The 12,974-nt window shown below is 43.9% G+C and overlaps 1 protein-coding gene across 6 annotated transcripts in view; it reads left to right on the top strand.

The window, feature by feature from the left end:
* MAP2K5 (mitogen-activated protein kinase kinase 5) overlaps window positions 1–12,072 on the top strand; it is a 132,401-nt gene extending 120,329 nt beyond the window's left edge. For all 6 annotated transcript variants that reach the window (XM_035132287.3, XM_035132289.3, XM_060282474.2 and 3 more), the window contains one exon: window positions 11,734–12,072. In XM_035132287.3, coding sequence (XP_034988178.3) covers window positions 11,734–11,853 — 120 coding nt within the window. In that variant the 3' untranslated portion in view covers window positions 11,854–12,072. The remainder of the gene's footprint in view (window positions 1–11,733) is intronic.
* The last annotated feature ends 902 nt before the right edge of the window (window positions 12,073–12,974 follow it).

The following is a 12,974-nucleotide window of genomic DNA, read 5'->3' on the forward strand; positions in this document are numbered from 1 at the left end:
TTCTCCTTAAGAGAGCCTATGCCGAACAGCTCTTAATTGGATTTTCATGGTGATTGACAGCATTTCATTATGACAGTAACTTTCTTTGGCTAGACTGCCACAAACCTTGTTTGGATTCTCTCTCTCTCTTCCCCCCACCCCCCCAATTCTCCATCAAAGCTCATTTTTATCCCTGAATTCCCGGTGGCGCAATCGCAATTGTGAAAGAGCCTTTTAGCACCTTTGTTGTCTCCATCCCTGGTGGTGATTGGACCCAGCTGGTTGTAGAGAAGAGAATGCCCTTCTCACAAAGCGACTCTGTCTCCTGTCTCTGCAGTTTCAATAATTTTAAGAGCTCCGAAACCTGTTGAGGATTCGAAGTAGCTTTAGATGTGGAATGAGTGTTAAGTATTAGTTATCGGGAGATTAGGGCCCCAGGGACGGCGGGAGATAAACAACCACAATTAAGGCAAAATCTGCCATAGTAAACAAAATTTAGCTGAAACAGATGCCCCGACCCATTTGGGGGGATTGATTTGAGGGTGACGAGGAATCGATTTTTGTCTCATTTACACTTTGCAAAACCCCATCGTGATAAGCTGGGAGGATAAATATTTCATACACTCCTGATTTTAGTTAATTTTTTCCCTTCCTAGCACCTCACAGTGGGTCTGCTCTCTGCTAACGGTGACCAGGCCTAAGTTTATCCTGCATTCACACGGAGCAACTAATTGGCTATGAAGGGCCCCTGTGTTTAAATGGGCTTGACAGGAATTTAAATTTTGCTTCAATCAACCTCTGTGTTTGCAGCCTGCTCCACTTTCTAATTTTTAAATTAAACATTGATTTTAAAGAAAGAAATACAAAGAAGGCAGGCAGGCAGGCTCAGGTTTCACTTCACTTCTCTTAAGTTCCTTGGGTTTTTTTTACCTTCCATCGAAGGTAAGGCAACCAGCACCACAGAGGTAGTGTTTCTTAAAGCAAGTGCAAGAGAAAAAGAGAAGAAAGATGGGGTCACCTCTACAGAGCTGCCCATGTTAGAGGGTTATTTAGATAATGGTGTGTAGTTCCTTAAAATGTTGTGAGCCAGCTCCACTTTGTTTGGGGGCCCTGCTTCCTGCTCATTCAGTTGGAGGGCCCTGGGTTTCTGCATCCATGACCCATTTGTGTGCTTGCCAGAGGCATCTGGTTGGCCATTGTGGGAACAGGACGCTGGACTAAACAGGCTTTTAGTCTGATCCAGCCACCAAGATATTATCTCACTGGAAAAGGTGCTGGTACACAAAGTTCTTAACACACACTGGTAATTTTAAAATAATAATGAAGTGTAACTGGTGCTTTTACTGCCCAGAGAAAGCAACTTCCAAAATAGGGTGCTTTTTTTTTTTGACTGTGTTCCAGTCTGCGCTGATCCATTCTCTCCCTCGCTCAAATGCTTCGTCTTATGCAGCTCCTGAGACAATACCATTAGTGTGATGATCCAGATAGCCAATGTTTTCCCCAACTGACATGGTCTAATCTGCCTTTGCAATTTGGAGAGCTGTATTTGACTTCTCCGGAAGTAACCTTAAATTGTAATCTTGTAAGAATTCCAGCATTGTATCCTTCACTCCTTCTCCTAATGAGGTTATGACCAAATGCTCATTATAATTGCTTTAGACTCCTTTTAATTTTCAAGCTTATTAATCATAAGAAGAGTTATTTAAAATTGCATAAATTAATCTTAGATTAAAAGCCCATCAAAGCCTCAAAACAATTAAGAATAAGTAGGATTTCCCTGGGGCAGCAAGTTTTATTTTAATAGTGTAGCCAGGTGGATATCAGAACATTTGAAGTGTGGGGATGATTAATGTTTGCAGCGATTTTGTGGGAGAGATTTTAAAATGGCAACTCTCAAAGCCTCATCTTGAGCTTTCCGTACAATTCAAAGCTATTGCCTCTCATGTACACTAATGAACATTTTAATTACAGTGTGTGACAGGGCACTGAACCGTGCAAGAGGCCACCTTCACCATTTAAAAATGGCAGTGGAAGGAAGCTGGTGAATCTCTGGCTGCTAAGAGCATTCCTATTAGTCTGAAAAATTGCAGACATCCAGTCTTCTGAAGAATGTTGTGTAACCAAAAAGCTTGCACTTTGACTTTTTTCCACATTGACAAAAGGGTTGTGTCTCATGTGCTCTTTTTCTGCATTACTACCAGTTGCTGGAAGCCACAGGAGGGGAGAGGGCTCTTGTGTTTGGCTCCTGCATGTGGGTCCCCCATTAGGGCATCTGGTTGGCTATTGTGAGAACAGGATGCTGGACTAGATGGGCCATTAGTGTGATCTAGCAAAGCTCTTCTTTTGTTCTTACCATGGGCAAGCGCAGTAAGAAACCTCTTCATTGAACCAAGAACCATTGAAGTTTGTTCTTGGCTGTGTTGTCATACCTGATACCGCTGACTTTTACTCCAGCCGTTGGTACTGTTTAACCTTTGTGTAATGTCAGCTGGGCAATAGAGATGCATGCAAGGTGCAGAAGTGAGATGGTCCTGCCCCGGTCACATTAAGAGAGCAGTTGGGAACTAACAATGAGTCATGGAGATGCTTGGAGGGAGTCTAGGGGCAGTGACAAAGTGAGGCTCAGGAAACAAATTGCTTAAAATATTTTGGATTTTGAGGAAGGGCTTGAATGATGAGAAGTAGCTTGATGAATAAAGTGTGTCCGGACATGCTATAGCCAGATGGAGCAGGATTTCAGAGGAATAGAGACAGAAGTTTGGAGAGGACGTACCAGCAGGATGTTGACAACAGATCGGCTGGTGAAAGTTGCTGCCATCAGAAGTGCCTCCAAGGCAGTATCAGAATTTACTCCTGCATGTACATAGTGAACATTCAGATTTGTATCAGGAGCCCTTTCACAAGAGGTTGAACCAACTAATCAAGAGAGAATGAAGACCAACTGCTATGGGCAGCTAAGCAGGAAAGGACAGAAGTGATAAAAAAATAAGTCTGGATTAAGTCAAAAAATCTTGATGGCGACTTTCAGGCAGAGAGGACCCAGTGAGCACAATATTTTGTGAAATGAAAACTTTACGCTGCACCATTGCACAGAAACCACCAAAGTCTCATTTTTAAATACCGTACCTCCAGATAAAGCTGCTCTGTTCTTCTTCTTTTTCCAGTGAGAAGTCCCACAATTGCATGCTAAGCTGTGAGAAGAACCTTTTTACCAATCAGGCCCTGTAGCCATATTTATTTTTTCTCTTTGCTTTCCTCCTGTGCAGGCACTATGTGTTTTCCTCTCTCTTTTTCCTCTGTGCTGTCCTGACTGGCGTCCTGACCAGCAAGCGTGCAGTGCCCCCAGCCCTAATGTGCTGTTAACGATAGGTTAATGTACAGTATAATGTTTGCGGGCTCTGGGTTCATTACACTTCTGAGTGCAAGGTCTTTCTGCAGAGTGCCCATGTTCCCATTGCATTATATCATGCAATAAAAACACCCTTTTAATATCACACACTAATAAACTGTACTTGAAGTGCCATCTGAGGGTACCGCCATCCTTCCTAATAAGGTTGCCTCCAAGTAGAACAGTTAGGATCTTCCATTTTATTTTATTGTTCTGGATTGAGATGCATTGTCCCCTTTGCTCTGATATTATAGGTAAATTGTCAGCTCAGTTTTTGCCTTTGCTCAGCATGTCTAAAAGCACGGTCTGGTTTATTGGCAATTGTTAGTCCTGTTTTCAAAGCCCACATAGTCTATGCACACAACTGGGAGTCTTTGGGAATGTCAAGAACTCCTCAGCTCAGCTTTTGATAGTGTGAAGACTGTGGGGTTTGTATAACACACCCTCTTGCAACAATTGCAGAGTGGTTGATAAATCCAGGACCCATGTTCAAAATGCCGGTTGTCACCTTTTAAAGTCTTAAGCAGCTTGTTCCACTCTGGCTAAGGGAATGCTTTTCCCTAAATGAGCTCCCACATCCTTTATGAATTTTTTTTTGGGGGGGGGAGAGACCCTGCTCTAGATTCCCTTACATAGAGAAATGCAATCTGCTTGGCTCAGAAGCAGGGCCTTGCTTTTGGTGACTCCAGCCTCGCCCTGAGGTCTGACCAATGTGAGGGGTATTTTAAGACAAACATCAAAGGAAGACCTTTCTTTTGTAGCACACGGTTGATTTACCCTCCATTTTGTAATAAGTCTCCAATTTTACACATGCAGGTTTTAATAAATGTAGCTTTGAATTTGCTATGATATGTAATAAACCACTTTGGTGTTTCATATTAAGCAAATGCTGCATTTGCATGTTTTAATCCAAATATTTAGTTTTATGTACAGATTAGTCCCTTCTATAAAAATATTGAAGATGCAAAAAAGAAAGAAAGATACTCATCTACAATGTAATAAATACAAAAATACAGAAAGGAAAGCATTTCGAATGAACTGTCAATAAGAATAAAAGCAGCAGCAGCAGCATCCTTGAATAAAGCCAACTCTCATCCAACACCAGACTCCAGGAAAAGCTTTTGCATATGAAAATGTTTTATCCCATGGGGCCAAAGTCATGCCAGTTGGGTGCCTCCAGGTGACCTCTCTCAGCTCCTGGAAGGCAGAAAATGGAGCAACACAGCGTCACTTTGTTGGTAATATTTCATGTTTAGGAAAGTTCATCCACAGGCAGGGTAGGGAATTAAGCGTTGATACTCCCTTGGGAAAGTATAACACCCAAGGGTAGGGAGAAACCCAAGGAGGCAAAGAGTCCATAGCAGGTTACTTGGAAGTCATTACTAAACAAAGCCAGATAGTTTGAACTACTGTATTTCATTCACATCTATCAATAGGTGTTCCATCTTTGAAAGGGTTAATTTTCCTGCAGAAGCCCAGTGGCTTAAAAAAAAAAGGCAGCCCTTCTCAAGAAAATGAGATGTGACAAGTTCATTTAAAATGCCCGGTTTGTCATTGTTTATCTCATTTTCAGAGTTGGCAGAGAAAATTAGGCTGGCTGACACTCACCCACATCCATCCCCAGGCCTCCCCGACCTGACCTTTCCCTGGACTGAATCTCTAACCACACACACACACAGAGGGAGAGAGAGAGAGAGAGAGAGAGAGAGAGAGAGAGAGAGAGAGAGAGAGAGAGAGAGAGAGAGAGAGAGAGAGAACTTTCCCCAGAGTCCTTTAAGTTGTTCTAAATGAGGTGTTTGGGCCATCACTCTTTGTTCCCAGGGTAAACTAGAAGAAAAATTTTAGGGGAGAAATTGCAATATTTTTATCTGCTTGAATGTGGCTTGGCAGAATAATCAGTATATGTTGCTACCTTGCTCTCAGTGTAGTGAGTGTGCCCATTTTCTATGTGTAAGAACTTAGTGGCCAAGGAGAATGGAAACAAGATGGGCAGAAGTGAATGGGACACATATTTCTCAACAAATATTTAAGTCTTTAACTGTATAGCATCCTTTCTTCCTTCACCTCCCTGTTGTCCTGGAAGTACTATTAGCACACAGCCTGTATAGATGGTGTTACTCCTCGTGGTAATAGGAGTTATATTCCACCCAACACTGTTTTCTTTGTTTGGATCAGGTTATGGTACAACAGAACAGGAATGGCTAACCTGTGGCCCTCTATATGTTATTCAACTACAAGTCCCATCAACCCCAGCCACCAATCAGGGCTGAGGGGAGTTGTAGTCCAACAACATCTGGAGGGCCACAGGTTCCTCATCCATGTCACAGAACTTTTGCAGCAAGAAATCTGGGCAGAGCTTAGTTACAGGAAGAGGAGGAGCCATCCTTGTAAATTAAGCCAATTTTTTAAATATATGTTTTCAACCTGTCATGTGTTGCAGCCCTGTCAGTGCTGGAGCTGAGTGGTGGCTCGGTTCAAAGGCATAAAGAGGAGCCAAGATGAGAGGAGGTTGGGACCAGAGTACTGAACAGCAAGGGAGCTGGCTCACCAGTCACTTAAAAAAAACAAACCTGTTGTACCAGCAGCTTACAGAGATCAGTGGGTTTCAACTCCTGAAGATTCTTCATTCAGGGGTTCTCTCTTCAGGAGTAACATTATTGAAAGGAAGGCTTTGTGCTAGCAGGTGGGAACTTCACCTTTAGTGTAGGCTAGATTGACTAGGTTTGTGAAGATGGAGCAGGGGGGAGATTAAGGAGAGAATGACGGATCTAGCAGGCTGCACTAGAGGCAACAGGGCACGCTCAAAATGTAAATGGCATGGATTTGGGCCATGTGAAAGTAGAGTGGAGGGTTAGGAGAATAAGATTGGGGGGGGGATTGAGAGTTACTTGTTTCAAAGCAGGAAGAAGGAGGAGAAGCTTTCTCTCAGATGCTCACAGTGACCTGGGGGGTAGAATTAAGGTTGAATGCCAAGAATACTCAGAGCAGTTTGCTGAGTATTCTTGGCATTCAACCCTAATTCTACCCCCCAGGTCACTGTGAGCACCTGAGAGAAAGCTTCACCAAAATGAATTGTTGGTGGTCTGGCACACCAGCTATTGGACAACTGGATGCCTCTGGCTTCCCAGAAACAAGAGAAAAATCTGTGATGGGGAACCGTAAGCAGACAAGACTTCATAGGCTCCCCTTGAACCCTGCATGGTGTGGTTCCCCGAGCAAGCAACCAGGGTTCTCCTTGAACCCTCCCAAGCCCTCTACAGGTTTTTGAAATAAGCTTTTCTTAACATGCAAAGGAAGTCACCCTAGCTCTGCTCCCTCACTGTTTTCATTTCAGAGGGCAACCTTCTGAAATGGGGAGCTACTCAGGAGAAGCCTGAGCCCAATAGAAGAAGACAGCTGCTTACACCATATTCCTTCTGTTGTGCTGCCTAATAAGCCTTCCACTTTGCTCAGCCACATGCAGAGCGAAGTGTTAGGAATCAAGGCGCTAGCAGGAACACGGGGTTAAGCCCGGCAAAATGGTCTTGGTAGCACTTTAGGTAACAGGGCTTGCGGTGAGGATCCTCATCCTCCTGAGGAAGGCTGTTCTGAATCCAGCTCCAGAGACTGATGGGTCTTGACCCCACACCAAGCAGATAATTCAAGGTCACTTCTTGTCTGAGGAAGTGTTTGCTACAAGAGAAAACACATTTCAAGCTTCTGTGCATTTACATTTCTGCAACATTACCTTGCAAAATGAAGGGAGTCAATAGAGGGATATTTAAGTACCAAAGGTTTGCTGCCATCTGGTTTTGGACCAATATTGCTCAGGGATAAAGTGGATCCCATCGATGCCAGCAACTTTCATTTGTTGCTGAAATGTGCAAGGAGCAAAATCCTGTTGGAATGCACATCTTTCCTCCTCCCTTTTTCCCATTATGTCCTTCCCTGCTTGCGTGTGCCTTGTGTATTTGTTTCTTCTTTCCTTAGGAATGAGAGTGTCTGGTTAACAAATGGGTTCTGTCTCTTTCTAACAGCCTGGAACTTCATTATACCTGCACAAACTGCCAGCTCCATTTCTGATATAGTTGGCTTGCTTCTTCCCCACCCCCCACTTCATTCGCCCCTCTAGCTGTATCTCTTGTTACTTCCTACTGTTTTCCTTGTATTCCGCCTCAGTGGAATCCATTCAACGGTGGGGAAAACACTGAAGCAAGTGTTTTGGTCTGCCTTTTTCTTTCTGCCTTCCTAGCATCCTTACCTCCAACCTCTGCTTTTGCTTTCTGTGACTCTACCCACTTGGGAAAAGACTCTTCCTTATGTCTAGGACCTCTCTGGCATGCAAAACTTTATGATGGCCCCCAAAAGCCTACAAATCCCTCCAGATCCACAGTTTTGCAAATGCTGCTGAACTCATCTTGTGCTATCATTCTCCCTATTGCTTCTACATCAGCTTCAAATTTGTGGTTAGGAATGTATATTATTATTATTGCCAACAACACCCGTTTCCATGTTACTACCAGTGCCATCTAACTTTGGTTATACCCAGGAGTGTGAGACTGGATCTAACAGTCTGAAAATGTGTGTTGGGTTTGTATATACAGAACATTGGTCCATCTAATTCAGTATTGTATGTACCAGCGGTTCCCACCCACCCCCACCCCCAATAAACTACTTGAAAATTGCTAGTGGTCTTGGCAGACTATTTAATGATATTTCTGCCTGTCGTAGTCGTATTACAATTCGAATTCAATGGAATTACAATAAAATACAACAGGCACGTCCAACTCCCAAGAGACTGCAATCTACTCACAGTATTTAAAAAAAACTGGCAGTGATCTACCCATTGTCATTGGAGGATGGACCAGAGTTGTTGAGCTTGCTTTTTTGGGGGGGAGAGAAAGTTGTTGAACTTTTTTAGGGAGCCAATGTTGTTCACCAGGATCGACCAGGAATACCCCACGATTGACTAGTAGATCACGATCGACCTGTTGGACATGCCTGAAATACAATATAAGAAATAAAAGAAGCAATAAAATATTATCAATGTGAATATTCAGTGTGATGGATGTGCCATCTCCCATCTTCAAGCACAGATCCGCACAATGAACCATTGGTGGTCCATGTTTGGAAACCCCTGATCTACGCTGCAGTAGTTGTCCAGAGTTTCAAGGGAGGAGCTTTCCCCAGCCCTACCTGGAAATGCCAAAGACAAAGCCTGGGATCTTACGGATGCAAAGCATGCCCTCTACCCCTGAGCTCATCTCCAAAGGAGTGTGGGAAGCGACCTTATATTATGCCAGACTGTTTCACCTAATATAGCCCATTGTGGTCAATTCTGATTGGAGTTAGCTCTCCAGGTCTTTCCTATTACCTGCTCCGTGATCCTTTTTAACTGGAGGTATCTGGGATTAAACCAGGGACCTTCTGCATTTTTTTATCACCGTGCTCAGACCCTTCCCCAAGGGAAGTTTCTATAGATTGGGGTGGCATTAACAGTAAGTAAATGCTTGTTTTTGAAGCTGTTCCCCATCACCACCCAAAAACAATTACCATATTGGCCCGAATATAAGCCGCACCCAAATATAAACCGCACCTTTAAAGTTCTGGGGGGGGGGAGAGACAATACCCAAATATAAGCCACTCCCTTAAAATTCCACAGGCACTCACCCCCATTCTGTTTTACCATATGTCTGTTTCAGCAGCGGTATTGTAAAAGCCAAGTTTTGTAAGGTCGCCAATTTAAGTCACACTTTTAACTTTTCACAGAATTTGGGGGAAAAGGGTGGCTTATATTTAGGCCAATACGCTACTGAGCAGAGCTTGCTCCACAAAAGCAGCAGGTCTCCACCCTTTCTCTGCACCTCTCTCCTAGGAACTGAGTTTGCAGCAGGGTGTGAAATGAGCTGAAGCCCTGGCCCTCCTGCCTTTCAGGTTAACTCCTGCAGCCTAGTGCCTCTTCCATTCTTCCACACAGCAACAGCATGCCTAGAGCTCCCAGACACCATTTTGTTTCCAGATTTCCTTGCTGTCTCTTTTGCTGTGGCTAATCCTGAGGAAGGCAAGTTTCTTTTTTCAACTGGTACGAGATGGGTTTTTTCCACAGCAGGGAGCTTCTCCGCTGTAAAGGAGATTCATGGTAGAAACTGTCTGACTTTGTTTAATGGCTGGTTTTACTGGCCCAGTGTGCATGTGCTCTCTCTTTTTTTGTCTCTGGGATCTTGATTTGTTTTCCTCTCAATTCTTCCTTGACCTTCCTCGTTTGCCAGTTTTGTTTGTGGCTGACTTATTTAAAAGGCCAGGCAGGTAATTGTAGGTTTTATTGTGAATAAGGACATTTGTTCCTTTCCTCCAGGGATCTCCAAGAGTTTTACAAACACTTAAGTGAATTTAACCTCATGGCATTCTGTGAAGTCAGTGTGAGTAATTACTGTAAGGCACTTGGATACTGGAAGACTAAGCACCAGGCTAGACCAGGAAGTTATTGGAGGAGGAGCAAGTTTTGGCACTGATAAATGCCCAAGTTAGACAATCTGAAAAACAATGCAAATGTTCAAATTTCCACTTCCTAATTCCTGTAGTCGCATCTTGTTGTGTTTAGCAGGAATTAAGGGAATATGAGAAAAGAGGAAGTCAGTGTGTACAGGGGAGGGAAGATGTTTGCATCGCTGTCAGTCAAAAGGGGAGGAGTATGCAACTCCTAGGATGCTGGTGATTGGGCGATGGAAGAGCGGCAAATTTGTCTCATAGAAAGATTCATATTGCAGAAATGGTGCAAATTTAGAACAAACCTAAAAAATACTTTGGTGTCTTTGTACCATCCACAACCATCCATTTGTCCCACTTCCATCTTCAACTGCTTTTTGCTTATTGCATCATCACCACCCTTTTGATTATTATATTTCCATGTTCCCTTGAAGGGTTTGCGGCCATATTACTCTGCCTGCACCAATTTACAGTGGTACCTCTGGTTACGAACTTAATTTGTTCCGGAGGTCCGATCTTAAGCTGAAACCGTTCTTATCCTGAGGTGCGCTTTCGCTAATGGGGCCTCCCGCGATTTCCATTTGCATCCTGGGGCAAAGTTCGCAACCAGGAGCAGCTACTTCCAGGTTAGCAGAGCTCATAACCTGAAGCATTCATAACCAGAAACGTTCATAACCAGAGATACCACTGTATTTGTTGCAACTGGCTATGGCTATTAAGAAGCAAAGTTTCAACAGCTCCCTTCGACCATTGATGAAGTTTGTGCAATTATTCCAGAGTACAGCGTCAACTTGACTTTCCCTTTGTCATTCTTTGCTTTTGTGCTACTTGTGTGAGGCTGGAGCTGTGTGCCAGTGGGTGACTTTTTGAAAAAGGAGGCTTCAAGACTTATGAGAATCCTGGCCCCTAATCTCAGAGCAGGGAAATGCCTCAAGGGGAGGCATTCTGCACATGTTCAGTTGCACACCCTTCTTTCTAATGACTTCATGCATCATAAAGCTCACATCAGCGTAGCTGTTGAACAGAGCACAGAATGCAGAATCTGGTAGCTTCTGCAAAGCTCTCAAGAGCTGTGTTCCTTTCTGTAAAACAAGTGCCTTCCCTCATAGTAACTAACTGAAAAGCGTTAACTGTTGCATTCTAAGACAGTCCATGGGGGCTGCAGGGAGAGGGAGCTCCCAGGAAAGATGAGAGGGAACTTCCACACTCAGCCATATGCCTCAACGGTCTCCATTTTCTGTTCCTGCCACAGCCCATCTCAATAATTGCCAATCTGATCAACTTAGTCATGTTGAGGAGAAGATATAATCTAAATTAATATTGGGAAGCTGTGGCAGCAATCTGATAATGCCTAAAGCAAAAATACAGGATGGTAATAAACACCTGGGAAAGGTGTGTGTTTGCCTTCTGTCCTTCGACTGGACTGGAAAACACGCCCAGCATTTCCCCCCCTGTAATGTTTTTCTCTCCTTTTCAGATTGGACCTTTACAAAATAAAGACACTGATTTATAGGGGTGTTGTTGTTTTTTACTTTAAAACAATGTTCTCCATGGAAAAGAAAAACATCAGGGGCCATAGTTTGGGTAGGAGTAGAATACTAGCCTTGCAATCGGAAGGCCCCTGATTCAGTCCAGAAACCCTCCAGTTAAAACAGATCTTGAGTAGCAATACCTGGAGATCCTTGTGTGTTTCATACGTTCATTCAGTGCTAGTTGCTGGGAATCACAAGTAGGGAGGGTGCTGCCTTGGCACTCAGGTCCTCCTTTTGGGCATCTGGTTGGCTACTGTGAGAATAGGATGCTGGACTAGGTGGGCCATTGGCTCAATCCGGCTGCAGGGCTCTTTTTGTGTTCTTAGATGCTTGATTCTGTTGGTTAAGTCCATCTCTGCTTCTTTTCAGGGCCACCTCTTCATCGTCCAGTACAATGATGGGAATGCTGAGGTCGTCTCCATGTGGGTCTGCCGGATGTTAGAGGAGAGGCGTTCGCAGCAGCAGCAGCAACAGCAGGGATCTCAGTGAGCCAAAGGGATGCTGAATGTCCAAAGGACAGAGACTCTGGTGTCATCCAAAGCCGCCCATGCGGGTTTTTTATGCTTTGGCAGGAGACTTTGATGAAGGCATGGTGACTTTTTTTATTCAAGAAAGACCTCCCCCTCCCCTCCCCCATTATCATCACACCGTTTCCTGAAACATTAAGAAAATATTATATATTTTATTAAACTTACTGTATATTTCTTGGCTTCAGAGTATTTTATACATCTTTTTGCTAGCTTAAAAGCAGTCCGTGGGTGGTGTGGATGAATTGATGGGCGTGAATTTAACTGTCCTGTGGACTCAATCGTATCTCCTTTAGTCTTTTTATTTTTAACAGCAAAATGAGTTGAAATGGACCAGACGGGAAATAATGATGTTGGAAGAATAAAAAGTCTAACCGGTATCAGTCACAGGATGTGTGCTAAATTTGTATTCATTAGAGAAGTGTGTGCTGTTAATCAAAGCAACCCCAAGAGCAGCTCTCAATACAAGGAAATGAGGACATTGTGCAATGTGTCCTCTTTAGTGGGATAATATAATGGAAGCTACCAACATGACTCTGACCAAACTGAGGGAGGCAGTGGAAGACAGGAGTGCCTGGCGTGCTCTGGTCCATGGGGTCACGAGGAGTCGGACACGACTAAACAACAACAACAAATAATAATAATAATAATAATAATAATAATAATAATAATAATAATAATAGAGGTTGGGATTTACTTGGCTTTACCAGTAGGAACACAACCAAAGGTCTCTGTTCCCACGTTGTCCATCCTGGTGCATGTGGATATATGAATTCATTCACCCATGAGGCAAGGTGAGGCAAATGCCTTGGGCGGCAGGATCCATAGGGGCAGCAGGTCATACCTCTAAGGAATGCAGCTGCAGTGGCAGCATCGTCTGTGGCAAGCTCATTGGAAGGCAGATCTACCACCTCATCAGCAGCGCCCTCCCCCCACTGCCTCAGTGGCCTCTTTGAGGCATTGCTGGTCTCCTCCCACCCCTGGGGAGGAAATGGGAACTTCCCTCTGGTGTCTCCTAGACCAGGCATCCCCAAACTTCGGCCCTCCAGATGTTTTGGACTACAATTCCCACCATCCCTGATC

This window comes from Zootoca vivipara, chromosome 13 (assembly GCF_965207765.1).
Source record: "Zootoca vivipara chromosome 13, rZooViv2.hap1.1, whole genome shotgun sequence".
Taxonomy (NCBI): Eukaryota; Metazoa; Chordata; class Lepidosauria; order Squamata; family Lacertidae; genus Zootoca; species Zootoca vivipara.